This window comes from Sminthopsis crassicaudata, chromosome 5, assembly GCF_048593235.1.
Source record: "Sminthopsis crassicaudata isolate SCR6 chromosome 5, ASM4859323v1, whole genome shotgun sequence".
Taxonomy (NCBI): domain Eukaryota; kingdom Metazoa; phylum Chordata; class Mammalia; order Dasyuromorphia; family Dasyuridae; genus Sminthopsis; species Sminthopsis crassicaudata.
Genome location: NC_133621.1, coordinates 59305902 through 59323663, shown reverse-complemented (window position 1 = coordinate 59323663; position 17762 = coordinate 59305902). Strand labels below are relative to the sequence as shown.

Genomic DNA, 17762 nt, shown 5'->3' with positions numbered 1-17762 from the left:
TAACAGTTTGATCTATGTAACTGAAAGATACTGCTTACTTGTTTCTTACCTACTACAGAAGACTTACTGTCACTTGATAAACACATTCTAAATCAATAGAATGGGCAAGCATCTAGGAAAAAAGGATGCAAAAGTCAGAATGTGATGTATCTATCCTTCTGTAAGGATAAGTACATGTTAGCAGAAAAATGAAAAATGTCAAGATAGATGGATCCTACTGGATCCCTGATAATCAAATTCATGTTTTAAATAAATCTTATAAACTAGTAAAACACACCTGATAGAATGCAAGCTTCATGAGAACATTATCTGGTCCATCTAAATTGTCCTTCTTGCTTTTCTTCAGATAAAACTATTTTCCATCTCAACCCCTTTATACTAGCTGTCTCCCATGCAAGGACAGTTCTTTGACCTCAATGCTGCCTTTCATAATCATAAATCTAGAGCTGGAAGGCACTTCACAGGACAACTAATCCAACTCCCTTATTTGAGAAACAGGAAATTGAGGCCCACTGAGGAAAAATTATTTGCTTAAGGTCACACAGGTAGAAAGTGTTTTGGGTCTAATTCAACTCTAAGTCCTCTGACTCCAAAGCTATTTGTTTTGTTTTGTTTTATTAAGTCTACCACAGTGACTAAGTAACACAGTGCCTAAAGTCAGGACAATTTGAGTTCAAATCTGTCCTTGGACAATTACTGTGTGACCCTAAGCAAGTCACTTAACCTTTCCTCATCTGTAAAATGTGGGTAATAATAGCACTGAACCCTTAGGATTTTTGTGATGATCAAATGAGATACAAAATGCTTGAGAACAAATAAAATATGAAATGAGAATAAACTACTTGGCAAAGCTCCTGGTAGATAGTAAATGATATACATTATATATATATACACGTATTTATATGTATGGATATTATCATTGTTCTATCATGAAGCCTCTTAAAATCCCTTATTTTCTTCAGATCTTTGAGACACCTCTTACATGAACCTTTTCCTAATTCCCTTCTAGCTGCTATTATTCTCCCTGACCCAAATTAATTTGTGTTTATTTTGTGTGCATATATTTATTTTAGTATGTGTTGATTCTCTCAGTAGAATGTAAGCTTCTTGAGAGCAGTGATGATTTTATTTTTGTCTCTGTACTATCAGAGCACGTAACTTGCCTAGCAGATGCTTAATAAATACCTTTTGAATATGAGATTGAAGAGTGCTTTCTGATTCAAAAAGCATTGTGCTTACATTAATTCCTATAATTTGCACACTGAAAACCTTGTAAGGTGGATCATTCCTTTATTTTTTGGCAGAATCTGCATGCATGAGCTCATCAATATGGAAAAATCTCTGTGTAGAAACTCCCTCCACTTATGCATATTGGCAACTCATCAGCAATTTATCATCTTAGAGACTTCACTTCCTCAGTGAGAAGTTAAATGTTTGTATGGGACTACCTGCCATCTAGGGAAGGGGATGGAGAGAAGGAGGGGAAAAGTTGGAACAGAAGTTTTTGCAAGGGTCAATGTTGAAAAATTGCTCATGTGTATGTTTTGTATATAAAAAGCTATAATAAAAAAGGAAGTTAAATGTTAAGTTAGTGTTATGTTATATTCAGGTGTTACGTATTAGAGGAAGATCTGGAACTTGGTTTTTCAGCCTCCCATTACTCCATGCTACCTCTGCATTCAACTATTACTATCCCCATTTTACAGATGGGAAACATAAGGATTAGAGATTAAGACCACCTGATTCAGGTCACTCAGTTGGTAAGTGGCAGAGCCAGTTTTTTTGTCATTTTAGAGCATTATAGATATGAAGACATATATGGCTTATCTAATCCAATCCTCTCATTTTACAAATGAAGAACTGATCATCATATAGGTTAGGTAATAAGTAACAGAGCTAGTGTTTAAGTCCAGATCCTGGGACTCTAGATGTCCAATTCTTTCCACTAACCCACATTGCCTTGGCAAGATAAGTTGGCCCTTCAAAATAGGTAGAAATGGGTAGGTTTCTATATATGTCATAACATACACATAGAGTGTTTATAAAATCTCAGTACAATTTGTACAATTTTAGTTATACATGTTAAAGCCAACTGCAAACAATGCCCTGAAGCATAATTTGTTACACTGGAACTGAATGAATTGCAGATTTCTAGGCTTTAACACAAACACCATCTTTTGGGAGACATTTTTCAAGCTTGTTTCCAAGTCACTGGAATCATTTTTCAGTTACTGCTGAACGATTTCATAAATTACATGCATACTCTTGAACCGACGTTCCTTCAAGTAATGTGGTTTTTAAAAGTAAACAGTATTAGCAGGACCCTCTAAAAGTAGTTCAATGGGATTGTGCCAAATGAAAGCGTTTCACTGGAATTTTTAAAAATAGCCTATAAAAATGGTTCATTCCTTTTTGGATCTGACAATTATTTGTTATTGATGGCATTAGTAATGTCAAAATCCTCTTTGAAGTGAGAAAATTTGCCAATCACATTACTTATCATTAGATATTATTGATATACTTTTAAGAAATCTGTATTAATTATATTATTGTATGTGTTCTACAAAGGAATAACTTTAGATTACTTTCTAGCCAGAAATAAACATGAGCATAAATATATATATATATATGTGTGTGTGTATATATATATATATATATGTATGTATGTATAAATATATATATATATATGTTTTTTTGTTTTTGTTTTTGTTTTTTGTATATATATATATATAAAACTATAAATTGCAGAGTAGTTTTAGGTTTGTAATGGCAGATCCAGTTTCTTCACTGGAGTTCTCTAGACCTATGAAATCATATGCTAAGGTTAAAATGAAATAAAATAAAATTATAAGCAATAAAAACATGTGTATATATACATATATATATACATACATATATATACACATATATGTATATATAAAGTCTTCTGTTTACTGATTAATGACAAAATGAGGTTTTCAGGAACCTCTTTTTAAAGTTATCTTTGTAATAAATAGATTAGAGAAACAGAAAATAGTCTACCTCTCAGACCTGTGGAGGAGGAAGGAATTTATGACCAGAGGAGAACTAGAGATCATTATTGATCACAAAGTAAAAGATTTTGATTACATCAAACTAAAAAGTTTCCGTACAAACAATACTAATGCAAACAAGATTAGAAGGGAAGTAACAAATTGGGAAAATATTTTTAAAAGTAAAGGTTCTGACAAATGTCTCATTTCCAAAATATATAGAGAACTGACCCTAATTTATAAGAAATCAAACCATTCTCCAATTGATAAATGGTCAAAGGATATGAACAGACAATTCTCAGATGATGAAATTGAAACTATTTCCACTCAAATCTTCAACATAAAGAAGATCCAACTCACTTCCAGTTGATCAATGATGGACAGAAATAACTACACCCAGAGAAGGAACACTGGGAAGTGAATGTAAACTGTTAGCACTACTGTCTATCTACCCAGGTTACTTATACCTTCGGAATCTAATACTTAATGTGCAACAAGAAAATGGTATTTACACACATATATTGTATCTAAATTATATTGTAACACATGTAAAATGTATGGGATTACCTGTCAAGGGGGGAGGGAGTGGAGGGAGGGGGGGATAATTTGGAAAAATGAATACAAGGGATAATATTATAAAAAAATTACTCATGCATATATACTGTGGGGAAAAATTCTAAATAAAAAAATAAAGTTATCTTTGGCATTCATAATATCCACTCTCCAAGACCATCTGATGACAAAGTGGTTTTCATTGTCCTCCAGGCCTGGCATCCCATGCCTTCCTTACCTCCTCCTCTTCTAATCCTTGATATCTATTATATTCAGACCAAGTGCTAGCTTCTATATGGGACCCTTTCTTTCTCTTCAGTTGCTTATATCTTTCCCCACAGAAATAATCTTGGATTAATGTCATATGTATTACTTTATATATGTGTTTATTATCTCCTGTGACAGTTGAGGTCTGGTTCACATTTGAATTGGCTTTCTAGCATGCAACACAGTATCTGTCCCATAGTTGGCCATGAACAAATGTTTATGATTGGTTAATTAAACTCTTGGTCATGGGATCTTTATAGTTGTCTCACTAGGTAATAAGGTTTTGAGGCAGAGAGCTCACAAATGTTAGTGAACACAGTTCCTAGAGTTCGGAAGACCTAGATTGGAGTCAGGGACTCTGAAATTAACTTTGGAGTCTTGAGCATATCATTTAACTGAAGTGTCAATTTTCTTATTTGTAAAACATGGAAGACAATATTTATGCTATCTTCAAGACAGGAGGAGTGAGGTAATGTGTATACTATAAAGTCACTTGGTTAAATATTTGTTAAATGAATGAGTTCAAAATTCCAAAGCTAGTTCTATTGCTATCTAAGCAGCAAATCCAAAATAAAGAAAAAAATTATTATGATTTTTAAAAAGTGTTAATTTAATTCAACAAACTTAGAGGCAATGTGGTATCTGAAATCAAAAAGCTTGGTTTGAATTTGCTCTACGGTTTACTATCTGTGACTTCTGGAAAATCATTTAATGTCTCTGAACTTCAGACTCTTCATTGTAAAATTAGCAGGTTTGACTGGATGGTCTCAAGGTTCCATCAAGTTCTAAATCCATGATTTACTGAGTATGTACTATGTCCATGGAGGAAACCAACTAGAAATTTCACACTTCTGCTTCCTCCTCTTAAAATAGCACAGCTTGGCCAACATGTGTCCAGGATACTTTAAGTGGGATGATGTTGGTCATCTGGTTTATTTATGGAAAGAAAAAGAAATACAGAAAATGCTGAGTGACTTTCAACCATACTAAATATTCCCTGTCTCTTCTTGGTAACTGGCTACTAAAGCATTGCTTGCAAGCTCTAGCAAGGGCATCCTTTTAGGGTCAAAGTATAACACACTTTATGCCAGGAGGTACAAAAGCAGGGGATTTAACTTTAGCCTTTTCTTACTCATTTACACATCCTTATAGATCTCAGGCTCCTTTGCTCTGTTTTCTTCCTCTTCTTTTTAATGGAATTCTCCTCCTCTCCCCTTCCCCATTTCCCTTTGCTTTAAAGAATGTTTGTGTCTTCTTGAAGAAAAATTCAGAAATTTTGTTGATTATTGATAATTTTATTCTTCTTTACTTTTTACATTGCTCAAATAAGTGTCTGAAGTAGGACCAATTCACAGGATTTATTTATGACTTCATATTCACATAAAATGTAGGTTAAAAAGCAGAGAAGTCAGTGTGGGATGGATTGGAATGAATAGGATAGTTATTGTTCTGGCTATCATTTAATAGCCATAGGATTTGGAACAACCCACATATTCTACATTAACCTCAGTTTCCTCTACTATAAAATGAGGCCAATAATACTTTCACTATCTCCCTCTTTATCAGTGTTACAAAAGACTTTGCGATCAGAAAGCACTAAAGTAATGTGATTGTGATGACTCAGTAGTTAAGCTTAACATATAAGAAGATTCAACCTTCATCATGAGATGTCAGACAAAAGAAAACTAGACTCAGTTTAATTAAGTATCCAAAAAAGAATTTCTGAATTGATAACAGCTCACAAAATGTTTCCATGTGTAGAGAATCTAAGCATGTTGCATTAATTCAGTGATTTTTAATAAGGCATCCATGAACTTACAAAAAAAAACTTCATAAAAGCATTTCATTATAATTTGTTTCCTTGGTAATTTGTGTTTAATTTTTTTTGTATTTAAAAACACTATTCTGAGAAAAAGTCCATGGGTTTCATGAGGCTTCCAGAAAGATTCAAGATAAAAAAGGTTAAGAACTTCTCTATTATCAGAGTAGATGAGAAATAGCATGTTTCCTAACCTGCAAACGAAACAATAAGGTTATTACACTGTTACTCTTTTTTTAAAGATGCTTTTGTTTCTGTCATTAACTTCTAACAGTCCTCATCTTTTCCAGCTCTGCACTAGGAAATTATTTCTCTTCCCATAACGGCCCTTGATCAGAAGCAGAACTAGGCATTCTTGGACCTAGGGCAGAGGGTTTGAGAAAATGGAATAGGCTTTGACCACACCTATGTGTAATTGAGAAACTGGAGACAGAGGTCATGAGAGTTGAGGAGGCTGAGAGAGTATGATTTAAATGATAAGCTATCAAAGAAGACTGAAGAGTGGTCAGACAGGTAAAAGAACCAATAGAGAATTGTGACATGAAAAAAACAGAAAAAGCAACCAGCAGGGAAGGGCACTCAACGGGGTCAAATGCTGCAGAGAGATCAAGAATGACTACTGAGAAAAGATCAGACTTGTGGACTAAGAGATCATTGATAACTTCATAGGGAGTAATTTTAGTTGAGTGATGAGGTGGGAAGCCTGAATGCAAAAAGTTGCAGAGTGAGTAAAAGTAGAGGAAGTGGACAGTGTCTCAGCTTTTTCTAGTAGTGTGACTGTGAAAGAAAGGAGAGGACATACCTCCTGAGAAAATGATAGTCTGGTGAAAGTTGGTTTTTTTTTTTTTTTTTTTTTTTTAAAGAGATCCAAGGCTCTATCTAAATAGGAGGAAGGCAGCGAGAGATCTGGTGGTGGTTAAAAGTGATTGCCCAGTTGGTAAAACATGGTGAGTTTTGGAATATGGTCTGTAAAGAAGTTCATTTTAGGTTATTTAGGACAATTCAACAAACCTTTCTGAAAGTCAACTAGTTTAAAAGGGACAGTATTAGGAGCTGGGAATAACAAAGACTAAAACTGACATGGTTTGTACCCTACCGAGCTTAGGTCCCATGTCAGTGGATACAATGACCGTTCACAAATATATATTATTAGGAAGTTAAGAAAAGCAGTACGGCTTGATGAGCCAGCCACTGAGAATTGGGCATATTTCAAAAGGTTGTGTCTGAAGCTGTGCTTTGAAGGAAGTTAAAAATTCTACATGGATCGGGGAGGAAGGAGTATAATCTAAACATGGGGCATTATTTGTGCAAAGGCAAAAGAGGAAGATGGAATAATGTACTTGTGTAGGGACCTCGCAGAGGTACAAGCTGATTAGAATGGGAGAAGGGAAAGGGGGAATGAAATGAAACAGACGGCGCCTGTCTTTGGACCCACTGCTCTGGACTTGCCACGACCCCGGGCTTGTTCACTCTGGCATCTTGTGAAGGAGACAGTGAGGCTTCTCTAAAAGGGCAGTGAACTTGGGGGTAGCAGAGAGCTGGGCCCGACTCCTGCTTCAGAGGTTTCCGGCATATGATACGGGGATGGATGCTCATACCTGTGTCCCGGTCCTCGGAGATGGTGAGAGATAATTATGTAAAGCCCTATAATAAAAGTGCTGCTGCCCGGATTTCCCCTCGCTTCTTCTCGCCTCTAGGGCAGGCAGGCCCTTCCAATGCCTTTTGATCCCCAGTCTCCCCCGTGGGGTGGGGGTTTCCTTCTGCTTTGGTCCCCCTCCCCCCTGCCTCACACCCCTGCCTGGGGCTGCTCTCGCGCTCGCGCCCGCTCCTCTCCCCGCCCCGCCCTTGGGGCGCGCCCCTAGCCACAAACGCCTCGAATCGGCCCCCCCCCTCGCTCCCCGCGGCCCCCCCAGTACCCCCCCAGTGGCGGCCCCGCTTCCCGCCCGCCTTGTGCGTCATGACGCCAGCGCCCAACGCGGAAGCCGCTCTCGGCGCGCCTGGTCCAGCCGCGGGCTGTGAGTGAGGAGCGGGCGGGCGGACGGTGGACGCGGCAGACGCGGCGGCGGCTCCTCGGCGGCTGCGGGGCCCCAGTCCGCCCGGGCTCCCGGCGCGGCAGCGGCAGCGGACGCAGGCGGCGGCCGTGGAGAGCGGCAGTGGCGGCGGGGCGCGGGGCCGGCATGCGGCCGCGGCTCCCGGCCGGCAGCGTGTGAGTGAGGGCGGCTCCCCGGCCTCGGCGGCGCGGAGCGGCGCTGGAGGGGACCGAGGCGGCGGCGGCGGCCATGGCGACCCCCGGTAACCTGGTGTCCTCGGTCATTGCGAGCAAGACCAAGACGAAGAAGAAGCACTTCGTCGCGCAGAAAGTGAAGCTGTTCCGAGCCAGCGACCCGCTGCTCAGCGTCCTCATGTGGGGGGTGAACCACTCGGTAAGGCTCCGGCCGCGGGGGCGGCCCCCCTCCCAGTCTTCCCTCCGTCCTCCCTCCGCGGCTGCAGGGGGACACTGCCCTCCCTTTCCCTCCCCCCCGCCCGGCCCGCGCATCCCGGCCCCTGACGCGGCTGCAGATAACGGGGCTGGCTGGGCTGCGCCCGCGGCTCCGGGCACACACCCTCCCCTCGGAGGAAATGGGGCTGGGGGCTTCTTGGCACGGGGGAAGTTAGCGGGCGGCGCTTGGCCACCCCTTTCCCCATCTACGGGTGCGCCCCCACCCCGCAACCTGAGCTTCGGGGGTGGGAGCGTGCGCCCACCCTGCGGGCACTCATCCCCAGACAGATGGAGAGCCGGCCAGCCTGGGCGCAGTGTAAGCCATTCCGAGAGAGGTCGGAGATACCTGTCATTGCGCTGGGTGCGCGCTGGGGTTTCCTTGCGGGAAGGAAACCCTGAAGTCAGGAGCACTGGGCAGCGGCTCGAAAGACGGGGCGCATTTCTTTAGTTAAGGGCAGCACTGTTTAACATAATGCGGCTTTAGGGGGGGTGCGAGGGAGAGAGGCATAGAAAAAGACAACATAGGTATGGCAACTGTTTTAAAGCCTCCCCATCGTCCACCCCCTTCCCAAATTACTTTATCCCTCGTTGACCCAAGTTGTGCATAGCCAGGTGTTCTCTCCCCCCCCCTTTTCCTCCTTTTCTCTTTTCCTACTCTCATTTCCTCCTCTTTTGCCCCCTCTCTTGTCCCTCCTCTTTCTTCCCTCCTTTCCTCTTACCCTCTGTCCTTCCTCGAATAACAGGACCTAAGTCACGAGTTACGGAAGATGAGCGTTTAGGGGTAAGGGTTTTGAGGTAAATGCACCGGGCATACTAGCATCCTGCTTGTTAAATTGTTATCCTTTTAGCACAATGCTTTAATGTCTCACTTAAAGAGCTAGCCGAGAGAGTTGTAGATGCACTGCTGTGGGCTATGCGGACTGCGGTTTGAGGGTCTGAAAGAAGCCTCTTGGTGATCTTAGAGTGTGAAACTCCTGCAGTTTTAATCTACTTAAAGTGGATCGGGAAACATGATAGTAGCTGTTGACAGAGCCAGGCAAGTTTAAATGTCTGAATTTTGTTCCTCATCTAACTGCAGTTAAATAATCATCTGAGGTGGAAAGTGAAAGAAAGCTCTTAGAGTTTGAATTTGAGTTGGTTTTATACGCATTGCCTTGAGTCTAATTGAAGGAAGAAGTAACGTTAGAGTAGATTATTAAAGGACCCCAAATTACTGAGTTTCTAACTTGCCTTTTTAAGTAGATGTTAGGGAAAGTTGATGATTTATGTACAGGTATAGGTCCTGAAATATGTATATATGTGTGTGTGTGTGTGTGTGTGTGTGTGTGTGTGTGTGTGTGTGTGAATTGATTTTGTGGAATTTAGTGTTAAAGAGGTCATACTGGGGTGACTTCTTTTTAAAAGCTGAGGTTTCAAAATACAGGACTAAATCCATTTTAACCTGACAACTTCTTTTGGTGTTACAAGTGCAAGATGTCATAGCTTAGAACTGAGAATATACCATTACACAAAAACTCTCAGGTTTCTTCTTTTCTCTTTGATGAATTTAATTTTCAGGGTGATATGTTTTTAGTATCTGGTCCTTTAATGCCATAGTAGTATGTTGGTGACTGTGTTGGACTGTGAAGTTTCTAGAGGCTTCATTTAGACTATATTGTGATTTTGGTTGGTCGTTGATAAATTTCTCTTTGACAGAAGTTCTGTTTTTATGGTTGAGACTGATGTTGTGAATTGCCTTGCAACAGTAAAATGGTAATAACTTTACTTTGTACTTTGAAGCAATGTCCTATATCTCTGAGAGGGGCCTTGAATCGGAAAGCAAGTGCCCTAGAGAAACATTGTAACAATGTATTGCCAAATCTTGTAACTATTTATATTATTACTTTATATTAGTGTGACTGCTACATTTATTTTGTAGTAATAAAAATTGGCTTGAAAAAGTTTGAAAAGCTTTGCATTTTCTGACAAGACAATTTAGCTTAAGGCACTTGATTTGGGGAGCAAATTATGTCTGGCATAATTGATGCATAGAAAATCCCATTTTAATTATATATTGAGAATCATCAGATATTTGTATCTACTATATAAAATAAAAATTACTATGAATGTTAACATTTCTTTATATGTAATATCTTTATTTTGAAAACTTGGAATTGACTTAGGAAGAGTTTTTGTGTTTATTTGGTCTGTTTCCTTTTTAACAATGTCAGTTTTCTTTAATTGGATTTCAAAAAACAAAATAAAAATAGATGAACTTGCATTTGAATTAGAGCAACTCAACTACCAATTTTATGTGAGTGGACAAGGACATGTATGATATTTTGTATTAAAAGTAACTAGTTTTTATAAAGTAGGATATATATATATATAATTATATAACATGAGAACTAAGTGGCAAAATGTCAACAGAATGTATAAAAGAGTAACAATAGCATTGTCAGTATATGAGGAATAGTGACTAAAAGAAAATCAGAAAAAGACAAATGAGTCTATAAGTAGTCCCTTCTCCACTTTTCTGATATTGATAGAAAATGTATTCAGGTGAATGGTTTTAATCTGACCCTGTGTTTTAGTCTCCCTGATCATGTTAATTTGAACTGCTAAAGGAAAATGTGTGTTTCTTTTTCTGCTGTCATTAGTCATCAAGTGATAGTAAAAAGTTCAATATACCTGAGTCTTTATGCTTTCTTTACTAATTAGTTTTGCAATCTGGCAAATGCCTGGGGAAGTCCATTGTACCTAAATGTCCTTATTTATAAATAAAAGGCTTGGACTAGATTATTGATAAAGCCCTTTTCAGTTCTAAAATTCTTTATATAATTTGGTAGCCTTAGGTATAAAAAATTATTCATGAAGCCTTGGAATACAGATCTTAATCTGTCCTGCTATTTTGAAATGTTGCATGGTTACACACAACTGCAGTATCTTTAAGATAATTTGTAAATCATTGAACAAAAAATTTAAGGAAATGAAAGAAAAACTTGATAGGTTAGGTAGATAACATCAGAGTAGGGCAGTGATTGTGTCTATTGATTTATTAAATCAATTTGAACTGTAAAAGTTAGAATAAAAATTATTTAAATTTCAGTTAGTAATTAGAATAAACATGGTATTATATTCACTTAGTGTGAAACTGCTTTCTAATTTAAAGTATCCATCAAAGTAAAGACCAGTGCCAACTTTCATTTCAAATATTTTAAGTAGAGAATATAATTAAAACTTAAAGGAAAAGATACTTTGTGGTATTTGTCTCATTTAAATTAACTTAAAAATGATCTGGAATTTGAACTTTTCAAAATGTATTTTAATACTATGTGAAATGTGTTTAAGACAGGAACTGTCTTAAAAAAACAGATTTTAAAATATATTTGTATGCAAGGTAATCTGAAGTACTTAGTAAATGGAACTTTAATGAGATTCTTGGTAATTAAACAAGGGGAAGAAATCCATTAGGTGGTAGATATTTTAAAACGTTGACACAACTTTGAACAAATATAAACAGTGATGACATTTAAAAATAGTTAAATATACAGGGAATTTTTATTTACTAACATTTGCTTATTTTTTTATTATAAGACTAACTTTTCTGCTAGATCTATTACCTTGCATCACATTAGTTTCCAGCAGAATGTGAACATTTTATAGTATTATGGTAACCATTCACTGTTGTTTATGGGGAAAAAACTATGTGAAAGATAAAAGGAAATACACCAAAAAACATGATTATTATAATAAAACATTTGGGCTGACTTAATAAAATTTTAACTGGGATTTGACTAAACAAAATCCTCACATAGAACATTTCTGTACTCCATTTTCCCCTTGCTTTGGAAAAAGTGACACAGTACAAAAGAAGTTCTTATAATGGATTTAGTTTAAAAAAAAAATAAAGCAAGAAAAAAAAGAGTATGTCCTGGTGTCCTTATTTGCATAGATTTTTCTTTTCTATATTAAGAATACAGAGAAGATGAAAATATTCTATATTAGTTATGACTGCTTTGCAAAGCACTTTATAAATGTTATCTCATTTTGTCAACAACACTGGGAGGTAAGTGTTAATATTATTTTGAAAGGGGGAATAGATGAGGAAACTGAGCACAGCAGAGCTTCAATGACTTGCCCAAAGTCATACAACTAGTGTCTGAGGCTGTATTTGAACTCAACTTTTCCTTTCTCCCAGAGGGACAGTGCTGCATCCACTACACCACCTCCTTGCTACATCCAGAGATCTTATAGAGGGTATTTATATGCTTAGATCAAAAATAATGTAGTAAGCATTTTTAGCAAAGACCTGGCTTTCCCCTCCTAGCTCTGCTCTTTGGTTATCTATGTGATGGGCCTTGGGCAAGTGAGTTTCTTCCTTTCTCTGGCCTCTAGTTCCTCAAATTTTGGCCTGAGGGGGCTGAGCTGCATGACTTACAAGTTCCTTTTCAGCTCATGATACTATGAAGTGAACCACCAAATATGGATTTGGGAATCCTTAGTAAATTTGGAAGAAGACTTGGGAAAAGACTAATGTAAGATATGTGATAGAATATTAAAGTAAGTTCTTATAATGCTTACTAATATGGGAGTGAATGATTTTTTCCTAGAATACGTAGTATACTTAGAGAAATAGATATTAAAGCCTGAAATGTTAACAATTTAACCCAATGTACTAGAAAGAGCATTGGATTTGGAGTAAGATTACTTTCTCTGCCAGTTAGCTATGTGATCTTAGGTAAGTTTTAACCCCCCTCGCTCCCCCACATATACACTTCTTCACTTTGATCATGATTCTCAAATGGGAAAGGATGTCGGAGACATCATATTTAATCCTCTTGTTCTACAATTGAAGAGACTAAGAAATTCATAAATAGAAATCAAGTGACTTGCCCAAAATCTTAAAGGCACTAAGTATCAGAGGCAGGTTTTGATTCCAGAATCTCTCAATCAGTTGCCTCCTTCTAAGGATAACAATGTTTGGAAAAAGGAAAGCCATTGCTAAACTGTGGTATTATGTAAATACTAATTTTATAGAATTTAATATTATTGGAAGTTAAAAGCAATTGATCAGAATTAAATTAGGGTAATATGAAAAGTGGAACTTGTGCTGAGTAGTAGTGTGGTTAGTAGAAAGAGCCCTGGAAGACTCTAAAATGAAAAGACCTGAGTTCAAACCCCTCCTCTGGTACTTCCTATCTAGTGTGTAAGTAACCAAATCTCAATGGGTGTCAGTTTTATTATCTATAGAATTAAGAGAGTGGATATTTTTAGAGGTTCTTCCAGTTCTAAATCTATGATTTTATAATTTCATGAAGATTGGCACTCATTTTGGCCTCTGTTTTCTCATCTATAAAATGTGAAGTTTAGATTAAATTCATTCTAAGGCGCCTTCCAATCCTAAAAAAAAATCCCTGCCTTAATTCATTTAACAAATACTTATTGAACTCCACTGTGTGCTAGGAAATATATTGGGTACTGTGAATAAAGACAAAAAATGAAATTTTTACCTAAAAGGATCTTACCTAAAAAGGAAGGGATTTGGAAACTAATGTGATGCCCCTTCCTAACCAGGATTGTTAACCCATTGATTTTTGCACTGGCTTAATCTTGCGTAAAAAGAGATATCATTTCTGTTGTGAACAATTTTGAAGAAGTGGATAGCTGGCTGGAAGGAGACTATTTAATAAATCCTTACAAAACACTTGAACTTTTTTTGGGGGGGAAATTTCTTCAGCACATATGTGTATATCAAAATGACTTCTAACCATTGAGACTGTCTTAAAAAAACAAACAAATGAACACAAATCTTTAAAAACCAAGAGATTGAATTTGGTTGAAAATCAAGACCCCATTGGGCTGGTATATTTGACATGAGGTTGCATGATTCTCCAACTCATACAGAAAGAAGTGCTACAACAGAAAAAGAAAAAAGTTCTGGGTGCTCTGCTTAATAGATAAGGGAGAACTGGGGAAAAAAAAACTCTAGAGTGAGAAAGGGAAGAGGGACCCCTGAATTGCTGCTCTGTCCACTAGGGGGGAAAGTATGTAGAAATTGAGCTACTACTAATTCAAATAGCGGGGAAAGGAAGAAAGAATGGAAGGTGGTGTGAGGCATTTTCACTATGAACTTTCAGTATTTCCTATATAGAACTGAAAGCCTATGGACTTTCCCCCACTGGGCTAGGGAAATCAACTGAAGTATAATTGATTTTATTTTTGCTAGCCTTTGTAGCCTGTTTTTCCTACTGTGAGTTTGAGTTGAACTTTATGCATTTCAGGCTAAATGTAAGATTTGAGGTTCATTGGTGGATGCTCTCTACCCCCTTCCCTCCAAAGGAGAAAGGTCAATTTTTAAAACAGGAAAGGCCTGCTGTTTTAACAGCTTGCTCAGTCTATAGTTACATGGCTCATAGCTTCCTGTCTTTTTGACACATAGTAAGCACTTAAATGCTTTATCTTTTTTAAGACCTATTGTCCTTTTAGAGGTGATTAGTGTGTGTGAATTGTTACCTACCTCTCTTCCCCATTCCAGAAATCTAGAAGGTAAAAGAAATATGTTGATACTTTGGATATTGGGCTCATCTTAAGAGAACTCAAAGACAGAGTTTTAAAATATCCTTATATTTAGTGGGGGAGGACGAGGAAGAGAACCCAAATTGAAACATAAAGGAAGACGTAGTAGTGTGGTAGTCGAGTCAGGATGAGTATAGCACCAGGGACATAAGGCAGTTTTAACAAAGTAAGATAGGTAACTGACTGTGCTACAGAATTAGGAAAGGTAAGGACTGCTGGGAGAAAGCCAGATTTTGTGAAGAGGTCATTTCAATGGTGATCTCTGAGAGCATTCTCTGGTGATAAGGATAAAAAAAGAGTTAAGGAATACTTGAGTGATGAGGAAGTGAGTAAGTATGCTGTGTGAAGGAAATGAACATATAGGTGACTTGAAAAAGTTTAACGGTAAAAGAAAGACAGAAAAGCAATAAGTCACACATTAGGAGGGTTAACTGGAAAGGGTTTTTGTTTGTTTAGTTTGTTGCTTGGTTTTAGGTTGGGATGATCTTATAGAGTTGCTACAGTGTTTCTAATGTGTCATCTACAACAATATGCAAGCTCTGCTCCTGGACTAATACAGTATTCTTCTTGCTGATTCTGTACCTCTATTCTCTGTGTTCCTACACAATCAACTTTATAACTTGTGTAGAAAAGGAGAATGCAGTTATCAAATGCTGTCCGCTTGAATCAGGTTAACTCAGTGATGTCAGCTACATTTGTGAACTGTTTTACCTCTGCCTCCAGACTTAAAGTTCCATTGTGCATTTGATCACATATATGTATCTGGCTTAAGTGGACAAAAGTATTGTCATAAAAAGTAGGAATTAAAGCTGAGAAAGCCAGCATAATATTTGGGAGAAATCTCTATCCTTATAATTTCAGTTCCCATTTTTATAACCCTTAGGGATGGTGGCAACAGGAGAGCTTCCAGTCTTAAGATAAGAGTTCTGTTTTCAGCATTGTTAGAATCACTATACTAAAACTGAAGTTCTTTCCCCATAAAATATAAATAGTAACAACTATCTTTTTTCTAATGTTTTTCTTCTCCTCTTTTTAAGAACTGTATTTAAGAAGAAAAATATTATTTGAACCTACTGTTTTTCCCTTTCACCTGGAGAGGAAACATTCTCTGTTTTTAATACACACATATACACACACACATATGAAGAAATTATAGAACTATATGATTCATTATTGAGAAATGCTGTGGGGAACTTAAAAACAGCATTTTATTATCCACAAGTAGGTCTTTTAAACTCATTAAAACTAGCAAATGTTTCATTCACCTATGGCCTCATGCAGTCTATTTAACATACCTATAAATTATAAAACATGGGAAGTTAATTTATTTTTAGAGTATTGAGCATATCAAAAAAAATGAAATTACTAAAATGTTACTTTTTATAGAGTTTAAATTCTGGCATTCTGAAGTAGTATAAAGTAATTAAATATCTAGGACTCTTCTTGTCTCTTTCTTCCCTCATTTTGCTTTTTTTTTTCTTTTTAATTCATCTTTAACACCTCTACAAGTATGTTGATTCCACTAATTCAAGAGTAACAGCAAAATAATATTCAAGAGGATGATCCTAGAGTAAGTAGAGAATTCTGATTTGGTAGATTATCTCTCACAGTTTAATTTGTATAATTCTGTGCAAGTTAGAGTTCAGAGATGAAGTGTTGAATGTAGGGAACATCAAGGAGGCCAGTGTCATTTGGTTCCAGTGTATATTTGAGGCAGAGAGATGAGGGGAAGAAGGTATGAGAAACTGGAAAGAGAGGAAGAAGCTTGATTATAAAGGGTTTTAAATGCCGTACGGAGGATTTTATTTTGAATCCTAGGCAAAATAGGGAGCCACTGGAGATGATTGAATGGAGGAAGTTCGAATGTAGTAACATAATCAGACTTCCTTTATAGTAAGATCAGTTTGACAGTTGAGTTTGGAGGATAGACTGGATGAAGGAGACCAACCATAACTTTTGCTGAAATCCAGACATGAAGTATTGATTTTCTGAACCATAATGGTGGCAGTGTCAGACAAGAAAAGAGTGGCTGTGTGAGAGATAATTGTGATTGTAGAATCAACGGGAGAAAAAATGTCTATTTGCTGGACAAATAGATCTGAAGAACATTTCCATAGAGATGATCATTAAAACCGTGGGAGTACATGAAATCACTCAACAAAATAATATAGAGGAAGAAAAGAAGAGGGTCCAGAATGGGGAGAAAGAAAATACACTCACAGCTATTGGATGAGACCTGAATTAGTAAAGAACATTGAAAAGGGATGGCTGACATATAAACAGAGAACTAAGCCTGAAAAGAGTAGTGTAACAACCTAAGGAGAAGAAAGTATGAAGGGAAAAAAGGTGATGGGCCTTCAAGAAAGCTACAGAGAGGAAAGAAGGATGAGGTTTGAGAAAAGGCTATATATATTTGGCAAATAAGAGAGCTCTAGGAATTTTGGAGAGAGCAGTTTCAGTTGAATGATGAGATCTGAAGTCAGACTATAAATAATTGAGAGAATGAGAGAAAGGAAGTAGAAGCATCAATTGTAGACAGTCTGCATAAGGAAATTAGCCCCACAAGGGAGGGGAAATATGGGATGATAGCTAGTAGGGACAAAAGATAATTAGCATGGATAGTTCAAGTAAGGGTTTTTTTTTTAGAATGGGCAGGCTTGGGCATGTTTTGTAGATAGTGTAGATGTAGCCAATAGAGAGACTGAAGAGAAAAAACAGGGTTGGAATGATAGAAGGGACAGTTTGCTGGTGAAGATAGGATGGAATGGGACTACATTATTAAATATTCAATAATGATGTTTTGTCCTTATTTGTCATGTATCTCCATAAAAAGAGCATTCAGGTATTATTACAGTAGTTAAGAATTTGCCTTCTACTCTCCTTTCTTATCTTCCCAATGATGTTGTGCTATAATGAGAAGTACATTTGTTCTATCCTAGAGGAACAAGATAATTTTAATTAACCCATATAGGGTTCATTCAACCATTTTTGGTGCCATACTATAACCATTGCAACATTTCTGTTCCAGCGAACTCATCATACCATATCTATACATTTTCATTTGTCTTTGTCTTAT

The 17762-nt window shown here is 37.5% G+C and overlaps 1 protein-coding gene across 1 annotated transcript in view; it reads left to right on the top strand.

Annotated features, from left to right (window-relative positions):
* Positions 1-7656: 7656 nt before the first annotated feature.
* The window catches only part of PIP4K2A (phosphatidylinositol-5-phosphate 4-kinase type 2 alpha), a 189594-nt gene continuing 179488 nt past the window's right edge, over positions 7657-17762 (top strand). The window contains exon 1 of the mRNA XM_074266908.1: positions 7657-8072. Coding sequence (XP_074123009.1) covers positions 7929-8072 — 144 coding nt within the window. The 5' untranslated portion in view covers positions 7657-7928. The remainder of the gene's footprint in view (positions 8073-17762) is intronic.